Source organism: Pantherophis guttatus, chromosome 8 (assembly GCF_059756535.1).
Source record: "Pantherophis guttatus breed Tessera chromosome 8, ASM5975653v1, whole genome shotgun sequence".
NCBI classification, from domain to species: Eukaryota; Metazoa; Chordata; class Lepidosauria; order Squamata; family Colubridae; genus Pantherophis; species Pantherophis guttatus.
In genome coordinates, this window is record NC_142070.1 from 48745453 (window position 1) to 48765649 (window position 20197).

The 20197-nt window shown below is 34.5% G+C and overlaps 1 protein-coding gene across 4 annotated transcripts in view; it reads left to right on the forward strand.

Annotated features, from left to right (window-relative positions):
- VEGFC (vascular endothelial growth factor C) overlaps positions 1-20197 on the forward strand; it is a 195512-nt gene that overhangs the window by 119896 nt on the left and 55419 nt on the right. For 2 of the 4 annotated variants that reach the window (XR_004595539.3, XM_034442697.3), the window contains exon 1: positions 18289-19883. The exons of the other annotated variants lie outside the window; for them this stretch is intronic. Coding sequence is in view for 1 of the 2 variants with exons in the window: in XM_034442697.3 (XP_034298588.1) it covers positions 19737-19883 (147 nt within the window). In the remaining variant the exon portion in view is untranslated. Of the gene's footprint in view, positions 1-18288; positions 19884-20197 lie in introns of those variants that run through there. 4 annotated transcript variants of the gene reach the window in all.

Consider the following 20197-nt stretch of genomic DNA (forward strand, 5'->3'; position numbering starts at 1 on the left):
ATGCAGCAAATGTCATTCTGACATTCTGTTACCATAAAAGGATATAAGAATATTTAAGAAGTAATACTTGGAATGCTGCAGTAGAATTTAAGAAATTTGTACTGACTACATTTAGACATGAATTTGAAATATAGCAGTGGAGGAAGAAAGACACTGGAGAATCATAACACTGAGCACAGACAGTTTTAATATATGTTCATATTATGTAAAACTCTTCTTTCATTAGCAACCCTATTTTATATTGGTATTTACACTTTGATTGATTGAGTTGATATTCAGATAGCCCAGAATGCCCCACAATATCCATTTTCCCCATTTTTAAATATATGTGCATCTCTATGTGTGTATCCCTAATCCTATATTCAATAATTCTACAATATTATCTATCTAAATTAATATTCAATGACACTAAAGTATGAATAATACAATTACATTGCCTTTACAATCTAATAGTTACATCATTACAATGTTATGTTTCTATAACATTCCATAATAATATTTGGTAATATTTTTTCATTTGTATGGCTAAATTTCCTAGGAATCATCCTATATGGTTGTATATCTAAGAATAAAAATGAAGTTGTTTCATAGACAATTAAGAAAGATGGTCTCAAGATACATGCTTATGCCTGCAAGGACATAATTATGTACAACACTGATAAAAAGACATTGTACCGACAATAGCTGATTAATATTAGGTAACTGGGAATCCATATATTCAATACTATCTAGATCAATGATGGCTAACCTTTTCTGGACTGACTGCCCAAAGTACGTGCATGCACGAATGCATGTGTGCGTGCCCGGAGCCCCAAAATGCAATGCACGTGTAGCTCCCACACGTGTGCCCTGGCCCCTGCACATGCATGTGTGTCCCCTGCATGCGCCCTGCCCCTGCATGCACCTGGACTCCCCACATGCGCACGTACTTCTGCATGCACCCCCACGCATGCATGCCCGCCTTTGCACATGCCCTGCCACCCATGCATGTGCACACACACCTTGCATGCACCCTACACCCCCTGCACATGCACAGCAGCAACCCAACAACCAGCTGGCCAGCGGTAGGCTTGCATGCAGGCTTGGGGGGGCTGAACTGGGGTGACGGCTTGCGTGCCCACAGAGAGGGTGCTGCGTGCCATAGGTTCACCATCCCGGATCTAGATTGTTTGCATTGCCTAATTCCTTCTAAGTCTTTTATGGAGGATTTCTAGCCCTGAAATAAAACTGCAGGACAGAGAGAGAATTTAATCTGCCATTGGTTGAAATATTTAAAGTGAGGAAAAATGTGCTACAACATCATAGAAGTATAAAAATTGATAGGTATTTATTTGTTGCTGAACCAAAAGTTGTCTTGTTTGAATAGACTTCTGGGAACAGTTTAAAATGCAATGGAGATACAAAATGTGTTAAAGTGAATTCTATGCAATTTTTTAAATTTCTTGTATAATTTGTATATTTTATAAATGGATTTTTAATTCTTTTTAAAATTAAATATATAATCAATTAGCTTTAGATTTCAATAATTTCAGTTGAAGAATGATATATATTTAAATGTTCATTTTTTTAATACACGGAATTTGCTACTACTAATAATGAAGGGGTTTTTTGTCATACTTTACTGTGAGCTTTACTGATTGTCTAAAAATCAATTGAGGTAAAACAATTTAACTTTTCACAGACAGTGCTCCAAGTTTCAGTTTATTTGACTAGGAAGAACATTTAAACATATTTAAAATTATATATCTCAACTACTTTCTAGACGTAGAAGTACAACAATAAGCCTCTAAAGTTGCCCCTTGTTTTATATTGTATATATTCAAAATAATCAGGACAAATTTGATTTATTGTCAAGAGTTGTCAATGTTTCCACCTGTTTACAACAGTAAGAAAATGGGGTTCATTATTCTATGCTATGCTTTTTAGTTGGTTTAAGTAGACAAAAAAGCTATTGAACCAAGTTGCTTTACAAGGGCAATGCATTGTCAGAAGTAGAGCCATTTCACCACAACAATGGGTTTATTTCCTCCTGTCTTCAGCTTTAAAATTCTCAAGAATGTATTCCTGTAGTCTCTCTCTCCGATTGACCAAGTAATTATAGTTTTTAAAAGCACTTGGTCTGCTTTATTTCTCCTTAATGACTACCAATAGCCGGTGTCTTCCATATAATAAATCACTGATTTCAATGACTTTGCTGCTTGGTGCTCCTTTGCTCCTTTTATGACCAAAGGAGATGGCAAAAAACAGATGGGGAAAACAGATGATTATATTGAAAGGAAAGATGGTGATAAAAATGTGAAAAAAGTATGATAGTGATATTTCTAGCACTACATCTTTGTCTCTTTTTTTTTTGGAAAGGAATAAGCGGTACAATGGTACATGCTTGATATTAAGTTTAATGTGAGACATCTATCGTATGATATTTGAGGAGGGAAATAATAAAAATGAAAAATGTACTTTTTTGTAACACAGCAAGCTACTATTGTTGTGTTTATATTCAAAGTTTTACCTAATTCTTATCAGAAACTTTTAAAATGTGGGTAAAAACACTAATTAGGATATGGAAAGTAGAAATTGTTGCACAAGAGTTTAAACTTCCAATCCAAGAAAGACTTTATGTTAAGGAATGATTTGATAAGTACAACTTATGTGATATAGCAGTTGCAAATGCAGCTGTACAAAATCAGACTTTACTACAGCTCAGACAAAACACTCAGAAAAATATCTGCTTCTCTCTTAGTGTCTAAACTAGAATGTTTTGCAAAAAATAAAATCAAATCAGGATATAAGGGGATAATGGGTAAAACATCTTGCCATAGTAATAGGGCTCCAGCTGCAGAACTCCAGAGATGGTAGAGAGAGATAGAAACCTCTATAATTCTTTGCTGCTGTCTGATAGTTATCAGGAATTTTGCAGCCCACATATGGTAGTCCTGTGTCATCATAGAAAAAGGTTTTTATGGTTTTCAACAAATATACTGTGGTTTTGTACAGTGGATATGCTGGGGATTTTATAATCTCCCTCTGTTTCTTTCATACTGTTTTCAATTACGCATTTGTTCATATAGTAAGAAAATATTCTCCAAATTCTTGTGCCTATCTCTAATTAAGGATATTAGCTCCAAGGCCACTACTCAGGCATTATTTAAAAGATTTAATTTGTCTTCTGAGAAGGTTCTTTTCAGTTCCAATGAAACCCTGTGCAAGCTAGACTGTGCCTTATTTGTAATGCTGGTGGGGCACTTAAAAGCTGCTATTGTTTATAAAGCAGCCCGGTGTAAGTAATTTGCTTGAGTAGGAGATCTATGGCATGTAGGTTAAAGGTCCTGCTAGCCTGTGACCCAGAAACAAGAAATGCTCATCTTTTGTCTGTACATAAAGTTTGACCACTTCAACTCTTTTTGAATATCATTCATGTATGTCTGTCTTGACAGCTTTGGGCATCTCAGTCATAATTGTTCCCCAACATTTCATTATAAGAAACCCTCACAGAGGCTGTTACATCTTTTAGGATGCAGTTGGGCAGAAATAAATATCATGTTTAGCTTAGCAGTTTCTGAGGGAAATGATATGCTGATTAATTTTGGCAGAGGCCCCAACGGTTTTAAGTAATAGCAATAGCAGTAGTAATAATCAAGCAGTAGTCCAGTCCATTCTCTGATCACATACAGCATTTCTTTGGAAAACATACAAAAAATAAAGTGGAAGAAAAAATTGTAGCTTCTTATACTGGGGAAGATTAATTTAAAAGAAACAATAATGATTTGAGCAATAAAAGGGAACAGTAGAAAATTACATTCAAGACTCACTAGCTGTCATCTAGAAATTAAATACAAGAGAAGGCTTCTGAACTACCATTGAAAAGGACTGTAACTCTCACTTTTACACTTAGAGAAATAGGCTATAGGCCTCACTATAGATTTAGTATTCTTTGAAATTTCAAACACACTATTATTTTTCAGTAGAATAACTACCTTCTGTACTTTCTACTTTTGGAATTCAGATTAATTGTATATTTACTCGAAAGAAAGGCCTATAATGTAAAAGAGTATTTAGTTCTACATACACTTAAATCTTGTATCTTTTAAGCTAAGTGTGACACCAAAAGGTTTTTTTTGAGGAGTGGAGAATTCATGTTCCATCAAGTTTTTTGGGTATAGCTTGGACATACACAAGATTGCTTCCTGAATGTATAGAGGGAATCTGTATTTGCATAATCCTTATTAGCTGTTATCTATTTTCATTTTGTTCAACTCTTTCTTGCTAATAGTAAGCCAAAACCTAAGCTAAAAATTCTCAATTTGGAATGCCCGTTCTTGTTATTCGGAAAGCAAATTGTTTGGTCTATAATTTAGAAGACAATTTAGTTCCTTGATCAAAGAACAATTATAAATGTAAAGCAAGGAAAGACCAAATGATATTTTCATATTCAAGTAAAATTCAAATAGTAATTAAGATAAGAAATAAAAAAGAGTTTGGGCTGACCCTAGTTCCTTACAATACTAATAGAGTACATCCGTAAATTTATAAATCCTGCAATTTGGAAGAACTTTATGCAGTATATAGAGTTCATTTTTCCACTAATTTCATTGAGATCTGAATACAGCCCTTAGAAAGTACTGAAACTTGATTCTGGACCTGTGAAAATGGAGCATAAATTATTTAAGTGTAAATGTCTTCTAAAAATACTCATATTGCAAAATGTCTATAGAAAGCTGTTTGCTTATTACGGACTGATTACTAAGGATTAGAATACAGAAAGTACTTTGCAACAATACGCCATAGATTTGTCATAGATTAAAATGTAGTTTAAATACCATGACTTTTTTTTTGTCTAAATAATATAATATTGTAAATTGATTTGAAGTGATTAGCTTATTATAGAACATATAACTGAGACAACTCCTGGAAAACATTAAAGAAGATGCTGCCTCTTGTGCCAACCCTACCTCTTAAAAGAAGCTGATCTTCAAAGAAAGATTCCATCTGTTCCCTGAAATCCCATTAAAGAATAAATTCGGGTTAATAATGTGAAATGTGACATAATTCCTTGAAAGCTTGTTGACAAATGTCACAACTCCAGAATAAATGGTTCAATATGAATGAATAATGTGACTAATTTTATTTTCAGTCCTCCATTAATGGCACATCAGTCACTGCACCTAACTGTTTGGTGATATTGGTAATTAAAACTGAAACATGTAGCTTGTAAACAAGTTTAGGAATAAAATACTTTGAAATGGAACTAATATGTATACTTTTAACTGACATTATTGTTGCAAATGATATATATATGAATCTCTTGGTATAATTTTATATTTTTGATTCTCATTTGTAAATAAATCACTTTGCATTTTGTTTTGCAAAGGTTTTCACAGCCTGCCAATAATGAAAGTAATTATGTGTGAAAAGTAGGTCATGCCTACAATTTCAACTTAAATAAACAAGGAAACAAAGAAAAAATTGTTAATAACTATTGAAAGGAAATAGTGCAGGGGTGAAATCCAGCAGGTTCTGACAGGTTCTGGAGAACCGGTAGCGGAAATTTTGAGTAGTTCAGAGAACTGGTAGTGGAAATTTTGAGTAGTTCGGAAAACCAGCAAATACCACGTCTGGCTGGCCCCAGAGTGTGGGGTGGGAATGGAGATTTTGGAATATCCTTTCCCCAGGAGTGGGGAAGGAATGGGGATTTTGCAGTATCCTTCCCCTGGAACGGGGTGGGAATGGAGATTTGCACTATCTTTCCCCTGCCATGCCCACCAAGCCATGCCTACCAAGCCACACCATGCCCACCAAGCCATGCCCACAGAACCGGTAGGAAAAAAAATTGGATTTCACCCCTGAAATAGTGTATGTTATGCTGAACATACCTGTTAGTCACCATGACCTTGGCATATTGGCCACTGTCATATTTGCTGATGCCTTCAAGTATATCAATATATCAAATATATCACCAAATCTTTTTAATTATTCCATAACTGTCACAGAAAATCATTCTAAGATATCACATAATGTTCTGGGGTACATAAACTTTCAAAAACCTTAGCTATGCTTCATTTTGAAATCTAGTTTTGTTTGATTATGGATACATATTTTAGTAATACATTGATTTAAAGGCAAAGCCACAAAAGCCTAGGTCCTATTAATTGCAGCTTTTCCTGAAGTAATTGTGATACATTTATAGATTCATGTTATGTATTTCCAAATAGTTCCTTAAATTCAAGTGTACTTGTGAAAAAGTCTTCTGATATTTGCTGCAAAGAAAATGGATATTTCTATTTGTTTTTATTCTTTCTTTTTTATTCTTCCCTTCTTTTTTCAGCTTTTACTCTTTATTATTGTGTATTAGTTTTTAAGCTGTTTGTAAAATTTTAATCAGACACACACAAACACACATGTATATATGTGGAGAGGGGGGGAGGGAGGGAAGGGGGGAGAGAGAGAGAGAGAGAGACCCCTGACTTTTGTGAAATACGCTAGATGCTAAAAGTATCTCATCAATTGTTTTTATTTGTCTATGAAATTTATCTGGCAGACCAAGGGTCAAATGACAAACTTCGTTGTTACAGAAATGATAGAATATGCTTACCTTGGGAGAAAAAGAATGAAAAAAAAATACTTTTATGCTTTTTAAAGATTCAAATAGAATTGGGTTCAAGAGTCAGTAAAGATCATATTGATTCAGGTTTACTCTACATCTGATAATTATGCAGATTCAATTGAATAAATTCCTACTTTTACCAGTTTTTTTATTACATTCTGGATTTGTCATTCTTCATTAGATCACAATAAAGCATGCATAGTGAATTCCTTGAATATAAAATCAAATCCTGATGTATCAACCAATTCCTTCCTTCACAATGGTTTTAGACATTACATGGAACATATTATTATGCAGATAAATAGTTTAAGATTATGCTAATGACTCTTCTGACTTTGTATTAGTACAAGTATTAAATCTAAAGACAGTTCAATGTATGGTGGCCAAATGTTACATTTTGCTTGATGGTTACAAGAGTTACTATTTAACTTAGTACTAATATATCCAAGTTACATTGAAAGTAAGGTTAATTCCTATTCCTGAGAATAGGAAACCAGCAGTTTTCTGTAAACATTAGATTTCTGTAAACATTAGATTCCTATCTAATATAGCATTAGCAACACTACAAAGGACTTAATTTAGCAGTTAAAATATTAAAACATATATTAGTAATTATTTAGATACTGCTAATGTATTATTTTCTTAAACCTGATTTTTAAAAAACATTTTTCTGTTTTCTGAAGGAGTGTTGTAGGTTTTTCAGTGGCAATTAGGTAAATTTTGACAGGTGGTTGGATAAAATATCTTCAATGAGCAATCTTTCCTAAGAGAATCCATCTTCTTTGACCTCTAATTCAGTTTCTTTTTCAGAACTCTCCCTTAGGAGAAGACAAGAAAGAAAGAAAGATAGATTGCAGTTTCTTCATCTTGTTCTTCCTAGTGTGTGGCTCATATTCATTACTAGAGATTAGATTTTGCAATTGAACATATAGCAATAACAATGAATAAAAATGGGTGAGAAGTTGTCCTGATTTGTGTGGTACCCTCACCTAAACATAGTCTTCCTTAGATTAAATATTTATGTATTAACAAAAGAAAAGAAATTATTTCTTATTAAATTATGCAAAAACAAAATAACTATTTAGAAAAATATGCATTTATCAAATGAAAAATATATCTATTCATTTACAAATACATATTATAATTAATTCCAATAGTAAATAAAAATATTAGTGTATAACATTGTGACCTATGTAGCTTCTGGGTAGTAGTCTTGAGGTTAGCTACCGAAGATTAGCACTGGACACTGTATTCAGTAACTTTGTGTATGCTTTGCTAATGATCCAAAGGTGCCTCAGAATCTCATCAAGATCTTGACCAAGAATTTGTTCAAATTATGCACAAACATAGCACCTCTGCTCTTCATTAAGAGAAGAGCTTCTCTTTTCAGGCACAATAACCTATAAAAAGATTGTTTTAATATGATTTGAAGCAATTCTTCCACATTATTTTCAAAGTATGAGCAACCATACTGAGTGTACCACCAATGATAATTATGGATAGCAATCTCAGGGATCTTACTTACTTTTTTATATTTAAACCAGATTTAAAGCAAGCTGAACAGATACTAGATCAATCAATGTAATGCAGTATTTCCATTCAAGAACTGGTCTCTGTAATCTAAATTCTGGTAATTCAGCAAAACCATCATCAGAGGTTTTCCAAAAGTCTACAAGAAGTAGTAGTATTTGATCATACAGAACTGGTGGGAGAGAAACAAGAAAAAGAAGCACTTATAGCAGCTATAAGAAACATTCATTCAGAAGTAGCATTGTAAGTTAATAAACATCCACATAAGCTTCAGCTATTATGAATATTATGAGTGATCCAATTATGTCACCCAACAATGAAGGATTAAATTTACTTCTGAATAAGTCAATTTTCCCATTAAGCCTTATCCAGGTTATATTTATGATTGTGACTATTATATTTACAGTATGTTATTTCCTGATTATATGTGTATATCTGACTACTAACATTTCCAGGTTTTTCTGAATGTGAAATTATTTCAGGATCAAAGTCTCTTCAGGAAGAGTAAGTTTTGCCTTTCTGATGCACTGCTACTCATCCAAAGTTGGACCAACAATTCACATCTCTCTTTCCCTCTTGTCCTATAAAGGTGGCATAATTCCATAATGTAACTACTGAGTATTTATCATACATCAAAGAATATTTCTTCAAACTATTCCCTACAGATATGTGGGCTTCAGTTTGTTGGACATATAATCCATCACATAGAAAAGGGTTACAACACTCAAAACATTTTAGCAGATTCTTGGCTTACTCCTATCCAAATTCCTCATGAAGTAAGAAGTTGTTTGGGTAATAATAGAACGGAACTCCAATATGTCTCAGCATGTGTAGGCTTCACTTAATAAATGACTGCTTCTTTAGTTTGAAGAAACAGATAGTATAGAAGGAAAACATACTATTTCCTGGGCTTACAGGATTGAACTTGATCAGGAATCAAGCATAATAACATGTCAGCACCAAGGATTGGCATTTCACTATTACAGATTTCATTATAATGCCTAGAGAGTGAAATAACTTTAGCTATATTCACACATTGGTAAAGGAGAATGATACAATGTCATACTTTGCAGAATAAATAAACATAATAATGTAAGTTTACATACATTTAACTTTCTCAAATATTTTAAGTATCATTGCCTTCCAGGCTGCATATTCTTTACAGCCTAGTTTTCATAATTTCTACGCTATTACTTCATACACACTTGATATCTCAATATTTCCGACAGTGAAACAAGCACTAGAAGACAACATCACAGATCATTCTTCAATGACTAGTTATTCCTGTTGAATAAACCTATAACATTTTTATTCCTATTTTACATAAATCCAAATTATTATTTTTATTCCTCTTTAATCCTAATCCAAATTATTATTGCATGCAATCTGAAAACTAGGGCAAAATTAATTCTTTTCAATGATTTCTGTTTATAGAATTTTAATATATATCTTTCAGCCCTGGACTGCACAGGTTTGAAAACAAAAGCTGAAAAAGTCAAAGAGCAGGTGCAGTTTTTATCAAGATCTATGCACATGTCCATCTAATGCATCTTTCCTGAATCTGAAGGCATTTCAAAGAGCCATTATTACGTCACAGCTTGACTACGGCAATGTACTCTGCATGAAGTTACTGTCTCTGAATGCCCATATGACAGCAATGTTTTACGAGCTGCACTGGCTGCTCATATATTTCCATGTGTAATTTTAGTTATCACCTACAAAGCCCTAGTGATATAGGGTCAGGTTATTTGAGGGACAAATTACATTCTATGGTTTCTGCCTGGCCAGTTAAAGCCGAGTGGGCACGCTCCAGGCCCCTTGATCAAACATCAGAATCACAGAAGTGTGCCTTTTTTGGCACAATCCTCTAGAATAATTCTCCCCTTAGATTGGGTGGCTCCCATCTGATGGCATTCCAGGTGGATTTAAAGAGCTGGCTATTCCTTCAGGCTTTAGAATACTGAGTTGGAGATTTGTTTCTTGATATTGTATGGATGGATTCCCCAGTATGTCTTTTAGATTACATTGTTATCTTGTTTTGTTTATATTGTGAGCCACCCACAATTGATCTAGAGTTGGCCGGTGATGAAACTGAATTAAATAAATAAATTTGTCATAGAGCCACCCTACTTCTATACAAGATTGAAACCCAAAAGAAATAAATAATTCTACTAAACAATCCTTACAAACACACACAAAACAAAGTTATATGGAGCCGTTGTACATTATTTCAAAAATAAACCCCACAAAATAAAATGGGACTTTCAAGCATTTGTATTCAAGCATTGGTATCACTTAAAGTGATATTTTATATTCTGAAGGCACTTTTCATCCTACATAATTTTTAAATAAGCTGGGCAATGGTAAAATATCTTTTGGCAGATTTCTGTGCTGCATTGGCAGAAATATTTTCTGCTGGCAGAAGATTACTGATAACAAAACTAACTTGTTCATTTCTAATTTTAATCCCTTCAAAGTGCATTCTGAATTACAACTACTTCCTTTTAACACAGATTTCTTTTTAATGCAGCATAGGGATGGATATATATGTGCATGCATGCATGCATGTATATGTATGTATGTGTATATATATATATGTGTGTGTGTGTGTGTGTGTGTGTGTGTATATATATATGTATATATATATTTGAATTAAAATATTCAAATCATAGTAAAGATACATGAAATCATTTTTCTTGGTAAATGAACATACTCTCCAATAGATAAAAATTGTAAAAGAAGATAAATATATGGCTTAAAATGAAAAAAAAATGCTTTCAGGGATACTTTCCTGATACTATATACAAGACATAGTAATTTGGTAATGGTTAATAGTCCTTCTGAGTGGAGATACAGATAACTTTGCTTCTCATTTAGTCAAAATCAGAACTATGAATAGATTTTATTTTTTTCTTTTTAAAAAGCATATTACAAAATTCAGAAGTGAATATTAGAACAGAAATTCCAACAGGTTGCCATAAACATGGTTTGATGTGTAGCTGCAGTTATTTCCGTAGTGCTGTTCATTCTTGCTTGAGCACTTTATTCATATACAAGGTTCCCCTCCCACCACCATTCCTTCATGAATGACACTATTGCAATTTGAATGTAATAGCTTTTCTGAAGTGTAGCAATATAACGAACCAGCAATTAAAGACTACAAAGGATATTAATATTTCCTATGTTCCAGAGAAGAGGATAGAATCAACAGACACACAAAGGAAGATTTATCATGAACTTGGGAGTCACAGGATGATCATTTTATATTCTGGAGTCGGTTTCTTGCATCAATGCTTAACTAATTTCCTACGGCTATATACTTTAAAACAGAAAGTGGAAAAATAAGAATATAAAAATAAAGAGGACTGTTATTACTGAACTCTTTGCTCTCTTTCAAATAAGGTGAATTTTCTAATTTTCTACTATCTTTTAATCCACATCCCTGCTTAACCAATGGCTTCTGGTTGGAGTAGCAACTAGTTTGTAGCATAGGTTTAGAAGATATTTATTTATATCTCACCTTTATTATTTTTACAAATAACTCAAGATGGTGAACATATCCAACTTATCTTTGTCCACAACAATCCTATGCAGTGAGTTGGGCTGAGAAACTAATGACATTTATTATTACTTCACTTCTCTGATACACTTATAAAAGTGAATTATATCGTAATATCAGAGAACATTAATTATGTTTCAACTGTTTGAAAAGCTTAATATTGCTCATTACAATGGATGCAGTGCTTTACTTATAGTTATAGATATTCCTATTCCTCTTAATATTTTAATGAATGTATAATATTGAGAAAATAACTTGTCAAAAATACAAAATTAGATTATGTTAGTTGTTACATACTGGTGAAGAGCAATGGAGAAGGGAGCAGGTAACTAAAAATAAATTAAATTTATGCATAGGTATAAAATAAACATTAAAACATGCAGTTTTTATAGTGTCTAATACAGAATTTAATCTATAATACCTATTTACCTGTGTTAAAGTAATTTGACAATCTCATTTTTAAATTGGAATAGTTGAATTAGAAGTAAAGTAGTATTGGTGGCTTAATTGGTCTAAACAGATATTTGGCAGGAGAATATTAGAAGAATACTGCTAAACTTTTGCAACAAATCACAAGAAATTATTACAATAATTGCTATATTAGAACACTACAAATATTGTATTTTCAGTATAGTCTTGATTAAGAACTAGGAAATGAAATTTCTATTATTTTATTGCTGTCAGTAAAAAAATAAACTTGATGAAAGGACTATGTTCTTTGTAATATCTGAATTACATTTATATGAAATAGTAACATCTTATTTTTATTTTGAATTAACATTTAACTTTCACTTCATAGTGAAATACTATAAGCCTCAAGCCCTAATAGGATTTTCTCAGGATAGATGTGCTTCAGATAAAAGCCTAAAGCATTTGAATAGATGAAATAGAGTACATATTTAAAGGATTTCTCCACTGTGATCTTGTATATGTTCCTTTTTTCTCTGAAGTTAAAATAAAATCCAAATGTCACATGCTATTAATCTTAAGGGACTTAAGTCTAACCAATAACAAGAAAGAGACTATAGGATTGGCAGAGAGCCATTATCAACTGCCAAACGATTAGTGAGGCCTTGGCTTTTTGATAGTCATACGTCATAGAAATTCTCGCATAAGGCTCAACTCAGCGGAACCATACAACAATAAAGAGGCTACAGGACGCATGGCCTCTGCTCCCTAATTCAGTAATACAGAGCTAAAATGGAATTCACCAGGACCTGTCAGCTGGGAAATATCTCAGTTCAATGTTATTCCACCAAAAATAAAATGGAAAAAATTAATTTACTTTTCTAGACGTATCTTTTTTTTAGATTTGTTTAAAAGTTAAACATTTATTAAACATGTAAATATAATCTCTCTTCAAAGTAGATGTTTCAGTCTATAAATGGAACCAAATATGTCAAGTTACTAGTTATTAAGAATCCAACTAAACATTTAAACAATTTATAAATAGTCAACGTACATATAAAGAGTTAAATATTTAAAATTATTTAATTCTCTTATTTAAAAATTATAATTGACATTAGATATTCTAATTATTTCTGGTAATTTTATTTTTTTCAAACAATTGATATTAAGGTTCTCTATATCTACATATCTAGCAAAACAGATCTGTGTGGAAGTCACAGTTTGTGATTTATCAGTTATAATTTCAATTTTGTTTAAGTTGTATGTAGTATGAACATTATTTAATTATTTATGAACATGATAGCTCCCAAAATTAAAAATAAAATAGTGCAGCGAGAGCACTAAAAACCAAATTGCAATGGAAATGTACTTGATGTCAAAGAGAAAAAACCCCATACACATTATACTAGGAAGTCTCATTCTTGCTAAAAATTCTTCTTAAGTCTTTTTGAATTCCTAGATCTTAATATTCATTATTAATTGTTCAAGTGATTACAAATTATTTTACTCCATAAATTTATCTTAAATAGAAAATCAGATTATATATTATATTCCAAAACACCTGACTCATTTTTTATACTTGATTTGCATACAACCAACTTAAGATGGTGTTTCCAGTTTCAATAAGCATCATAGTTTATATATTAATAATAATTTATTACTGTTTTTATTACTTATTTCAAGATGGTTTAAAACTATAATTCAAATAACAATAAATATATTAAGAATAAAGAAAATAAAATGTATTCTTACGGAACTCCATAATGCAAGGTATAAAGCAGAAGATTCCTAGATCAAGTGGAAATCTTCCAGCAATACTAATTTTAATTTACATGTAAAATATGCAATTGTACGTCCACATGCAATTCATATATCCTGCAATTGTACGTGTAAAGACCCATTCACATATGAATCTACAAAGAAGGGGTTCCAGTTTGGCTACAATTTAATCCATTGTGTATTTAACCTAATGGCTAAACCAACCATCTCTTTATGTACTACAGAGATTATAAAGTATATATTCTTTTGATTTTTTAAGAAAGCTAAAGCTTTAGTTTTATTGTATTTATTTATTAGTTCTAATTCTGAACCATATAAACATTTAACAGGTTTGCATAAAACTAATCCAACTTCTACAAAGCTTTCTCATAGCTTTCTGTGTATTATCTCAAAACAGAATATATCACAGGATTTCAATTTATACGCTATATAACCTACATAACTGAAAAGTCCAAAATTTGTAATGAATTTCATACTTTTTTTCTGTGCCTCATTTGACATATATAGTTTTAATCATTTTGTACCTATAACTGAAAAAATTAGGACTTTTAGGCCTTCTTGTAATTTCAATTGTCTATTAAACCAAGTCCTTCCTTAGTTAACTACAAATTACAGTACATGAATTACCGTAACTACAGATGAGACAAACTTAATGTTATTGTATATATATTGTATATATATTACACAGTTGCATGTATAACTATAACTGAGGAACAAAAAAACCTGACTCTCATTTCATAAAATCCTTTAAAAATGGTTGACAAATATTTTTAAATCATGTAACGGCTGAATACTATGCATCTTTCAAAAGTGAAATTTTAGCAATGTATTATGGCTTGCATAAAATTGCCAAAGGGTTATACATTATTTATTTTTTCCAGTAGTTCTTAATCATCCTGATTTGTTCAAATACTGGATTTAGAAAAAGTATCTAAAATATTTTGATCCATTTTCTTCCATTTAAACAACCTGTGCAGTAAATTCTAAGAAAATATCTATTATTAGTAATATACAAAATTGCTCAGAATTATGGAAGTGGCTTACAAAATTTAGATAGCAGATTTTTCTGAATTTGTATATATTACACTCATTTCTTGCCAATTTTAAAAGTATCCTAACAATATTCTTATCTTGGAACTGCTTAAAGAACACCTTAGGTAACCTGAATACTGAACAATTTCTACTAAAATTTAAGCGAATTATTTTGTTTATATTTGATTAGCCATAACTCTTTAGGCATTCAGCTGCAATTAATGTTCTTTAATATTTAGCACAACAAAAATAAAGGGTCTTATACCTTAAGCATTTAGTCTCATTTTTGACTACATGAAATGAAAATGAAAAAAGAAACAATATTTGTAGTGCTACTACTACTTCCTTGCTCTTTCAGCTTTTTTTTTCTAATTCAATATTTCCTATAATTCATATATCCTGCTTCTAAAACTTAATCATGAGTTTGAACAACCATTTTCTATCTTCATACATTTAACAAAGTGTGGTCATATCAGATAATATGACTAGACCGTACAGGACAGTTGCCTACTGTACAATACAATCAGGGGTGGGTTCCAAATACCATCGCTACCTGTTCGCTCATGCTCTCGCATGCGCAGAAGCGTCCAGGTGGGTGGATGGAGACTCTCGCCGCTGCCACTACGGTTCGCCTGATCCAGTGCGAACCAGTAGCAACCCACCATTGAATACAATAGTAACATGATTAAAAAGTTTGGATTTCAATAATAGTTCATAGAATTTCCATTGATATAAACTCTTAAAATCATTTAAATGTCTAAATCTTATATTAAGCAAAGTGACACCATATACAGTATTTTTAAAAAATATATTTATTTGGTTTAAGTACCAAAGAGTAGTTGTGCTGCTAAATTCCAGTGATCTTAAAAAGATCTTTAAATATACGTAAATAGATTAGATATTTACCATATAAATTATGACAATAAGTTAACGCTGTTTCTTTTCAAACCATCCTTGAATTATGAAATATTTGTAATTTGAAATATGCTTTCTCTGCATCATGTTATTGAGATACAAGTAAGTTTGATTGATATAGATCCAACTTCTTGTACAATAATATATAAATATTATTGAACTGTTTCGATGCTAATCAACTTTATTTTAATAATAGATTTATTCATGATATCTAATGAATAAATATTCATTATATTGCCAAAACAATATGAAATTAATGTTTTTTAAAAATATCTAAAAAAATAAAAATATTTTTAAAAGTCTAAAACCAGACAGCATAGAAATAAATTATTCTGCTTGTATCCACTTATTTGGTGTAGTTTCTTGTCCCATCCTAAACCTTTATCACTTCACTATTGCACTTAGTATTAAAACATGGAAGTAATTAGTAATTATAAGAAAACTTAAACCTATACCATTTATGGGTTTATTTAGACAAAACCTTATCTTAGACAAAACAAGCAGATCAAATTGAATCTGAGTACAAATGGCAGAAAGTAGATAAAAATTATCTAGTGTTCTCACTCCAGAGACAGGAAACAAGATTTTGTGCTAGCTGATGTTTCTCATCTAGCAAGAACTTTAGAGTGCCGAATACCTGTGGTTCTTTAAATCCAATCACTAAGGTAATGTGTGAAGCCATATATTTGTCTGATGATCTGTTACCTAAATCTTTGGTTCCTAAAAGAATCAATAAACCCCTCCCCCCCTTAAAAAAAAGGGGAGGTAAGAAATTAGGGTTAGAGCCCTGGTAGTGCAGCAGACTAAAGCACTGTTATTAAAATCAGCTGCCTGCAATTACTGCAAGTTCAAATCTCACCAGGTTCAAGGTTGACTCAGCCTTCCATCCTTTCTAAGGTAGGTAAAATGAGGACCCAGATTGTGGGGGCAATAAACTGACTTTGTATAAAATATACAAAAGTATGAAGGCTATTGCTTAACGCATTGTAAGCCGCCCTGAGTCTCCGGAGAAGAAGCTCTGTGCTTTCTTTCCAGAATGAGCCAACTGGACCCTGAGCTAGGCCAGATAGATAAAAACATCCATTGTTTATGTAAAAGATACTATTCTGATGCAGAATAGCAATACAATGTAAATATTATCATTGGGCTGTAAAGCTGTGTCCAAGATCAGTATTTCTAGTACACATAAAAATCACATAATGTATAACCCTTCTATGCATATCAGAGAGGGTCCAGCAGTGGCCAGCAGAAAAGGAGGATATGCCAGCCTCCATGCTAAATGCACTGAGGCAAATGGAGCTGAGACCTCAGCAATGGGTTTCCTAGAGGACAGGACTGAAGCATTCTCTAAAAGGTGTAGGCTCAGGACCAAAACAAATATTAATGCTTGTACAAATTATTTGGAATATATTTCTGGTTTAGGCCTCGCAACTGCAACCACTGCTCAATGCCTAGCAGTAGAAAATATTGCCAACAGCTCTACTTATTATTTGGTTTTATAATACTGATAACTTAAATGAAGATGTTTAGAATATTAAACATGAACAACCTTTGCCTTACATTGGAGCAGAAGAGTTTGAAATAAACTTCTTGCAGAAGATGCAGGACTGCTTTTTGTTATGATGTTTGTCTCTGATGGGAAAGGTATATTTCTTTACCAAACATTTCAGGAGCTGCCATATATGTTCCTCAATTCAACAAGATTAGGATAATCTCTCTTGATTAATCCAGTGTGCATCTTTCACAGAGATGAGACCTTGTTCCAAACCAACTATAGATATTCCTCGATTTATGACCATTTGTTTAAATGGTTCAAAGTTACAATAGCCTTGCAAAAAGGCTACGCATAATTATGACTGCTGCACCACCCCACAGTCATGTGATTGCAATTTGGGCACTTGTAACCAGCTTGCAGCCATGTGATTTGTGATCTTTTTTGCCAATTTCTGGCAGAAAATGCCTATTAGAGAAGCTGGATTTGTTTAATGGCTATATGATTCACTTAACAACTGCCATAAAAATTGTCATAAAATGGGGTCTGACTCAATTTATGATCGCAACGAAATTCTAGTCTCAATTGTATATTGTAAGTCCCACATTTCATGTAGGACAAAGTGGGAGATTATTTCTTTTTGCTATTATACAATTCTTGCAGTTTAAAAAGAAAAAAAATGAACAAGCAGAGATAATAACATGGCTTCCACTGATTTAAATATTTTGGACAGCCTAGTGGACCAAATATCCTATCTAAACAGAAAGCTTGTATTTCTACCAAGAAAGAGTGAATGATCTTTAGAAAGCCTCATTCTACCCCATGCCTATCATCTCCTGCCATTTCTCCAACCTAAGATCTTCCATGTGAAGAGAGTAAGGGCAGCAGTGGCTTACTCATGAGCGGGCATCTAAAAACGGTGATGTCTACATACACCCTTTAAAGTCTAACATTTGGACAACAGAGTTTGGATCTAACAGAGCTTTATTTGCATGAATAAGATGGATTACCATTAGAGATTATAGAGGTTAAAAATCACTGCCCCAAATGGTACATTGCTCAAATCTTATTAAGTGAACATGCAGAAGCTTCCACAACCTTTATCAGTCCTCTAATTTTTTTTGCATGGCACAACAGAGTAGCTACACCATGTCCTTACTGTTGCACAAGGCAGAAGACTTTTTCTTGCCTAAAACCAAGTAAAATTAGTGTCCCTCAAGGCCACACTAAAAACCAAAACCCTGGAACGACATACAGAAGAAGGCATAAGCATCTTCAGAGATCGGCTCCCAGGTATATCATGCAGAAAAGCACTATTCTGCTAAACTCAAAGGTAATGACAGGTATCTCTGCCGGGGGCGGCGCCAAGCGGTCCAGCGGAAGAAAGACTTGGATCCTGGGCCTCGGAAAGGTGCTGCCTGAAGTGCGAGCCGTCTTCTTTCCTCCCCCTCCTTTGCGGCACTCTTAAGGTCCCAATAACCTGAGACCGGCGAATCTGAGCAGGAGAGGGACTGAGCAGCAGATCCCTCGCCCGGAGGAGCAGCAGCAGCAGCTTCGAAGGAAGCGCGTGCACTTCAGCAGCGCGTGGCTCAGGTTTCTTGACTAGCCTTGGCCCGGGCCTGGCGCGCGAGCCTCCCGTCTCGCGTTTCCTCGCGTCTTTGGGGAAAAGTCTACGAGGCGAGCGGCTACTTGTGGGAAAGTGCAGCACAGACGAAGGAAGAGGAGGAGGGAAAGGCGGCGAGGCAGGGAGGGGTGAGAACTCAAGAAACACACGACCCGGGCGCCTTCCGTCCTTTCTCTTTCCTTCCCTCCCTTTCCTTCCCTCACCAGCCACTCGCTCTCAGGCAGAGGGCGCTTTAGCCATGCCCGCCCGCCCCTGCGGTTACCGCTGCCGCACAGCTCCACGCGTTGGAGAGGCTCCCGCTGCCCGTCCTCTGCTAGCGCGGCTGCCACTGACAAGGCACCCGAAGAAGCGAGGAGGTAACTGAAGCCGGCTGCTGCCCCTACCCAGCTGGCTGGCATAGAGCCCCCTGGCGGGGCCGGGGGCTGAAGAGGACACTTTCCACCTTTCTTTTGCCTCGGAAACTCCGTTGACCTCCCTCAGCTACCGGGGGAGCCCGGTTCGGATGTCCGGTTTCTTACGGTCCCTTTTTTCCTAATCAACCCCACGTAACTTTGGAAGAAGACAAACGGGAGGGGGGGAAAAAAAGAAAACGCAACCGCCGAGAGAGCGAGCGAGCGGGCCAGCCAGCAGGCGAAGGGGCGGGAGGGGATTTCGTGGCCCCTTCCTTTGCTCCATCCCGGGGAACCGGCTGCTTAAAGGTCTGCCAAGCGAGTGCCAAGAGTGGAGGAGAGCCCCACAGCGTCAACCACACGCTGTCTTTACGGCTTCTGCGGTCGCGCTTGCCGCCTTTTGCACAATGCACTTGCTGGGATTATTCTCTTTGGGTTGCTATCTGGCTGCTGCTGCTGTCGTGCTGTTAGTCGCTCGCGAGCCCGCGATAGCTGCTGCCTACGAATCCGGGCAGGGCTACTACGAGGAGGAGCCCGATTTGGGGGAGGCAAAGGTAAGCGGGGGGCCCCAGTTACTGGCCTGCCCCAGGACGAAATGACTTCACTTTGCGCTAGCTCCCCAAGCATCATGTGATGCGATCACTTGATCTAGATTAAGCACCCCTCCAGTACATACCCGCCCTGACAGCTGTTTTAAAAACAGAATGATCTGTTGGTTGCTATTCCTGCTGGAACGTGGAGTTAAGATTTAGAATTCTCTATATAGATATTGAGCGTGGCTCCTAGGTCTGACTCTACTCACATTGAGTTGATACGTGTAAATATTTGCCACATATTTTAATTTGATAATTCTTTGCTCTGTTTTTGT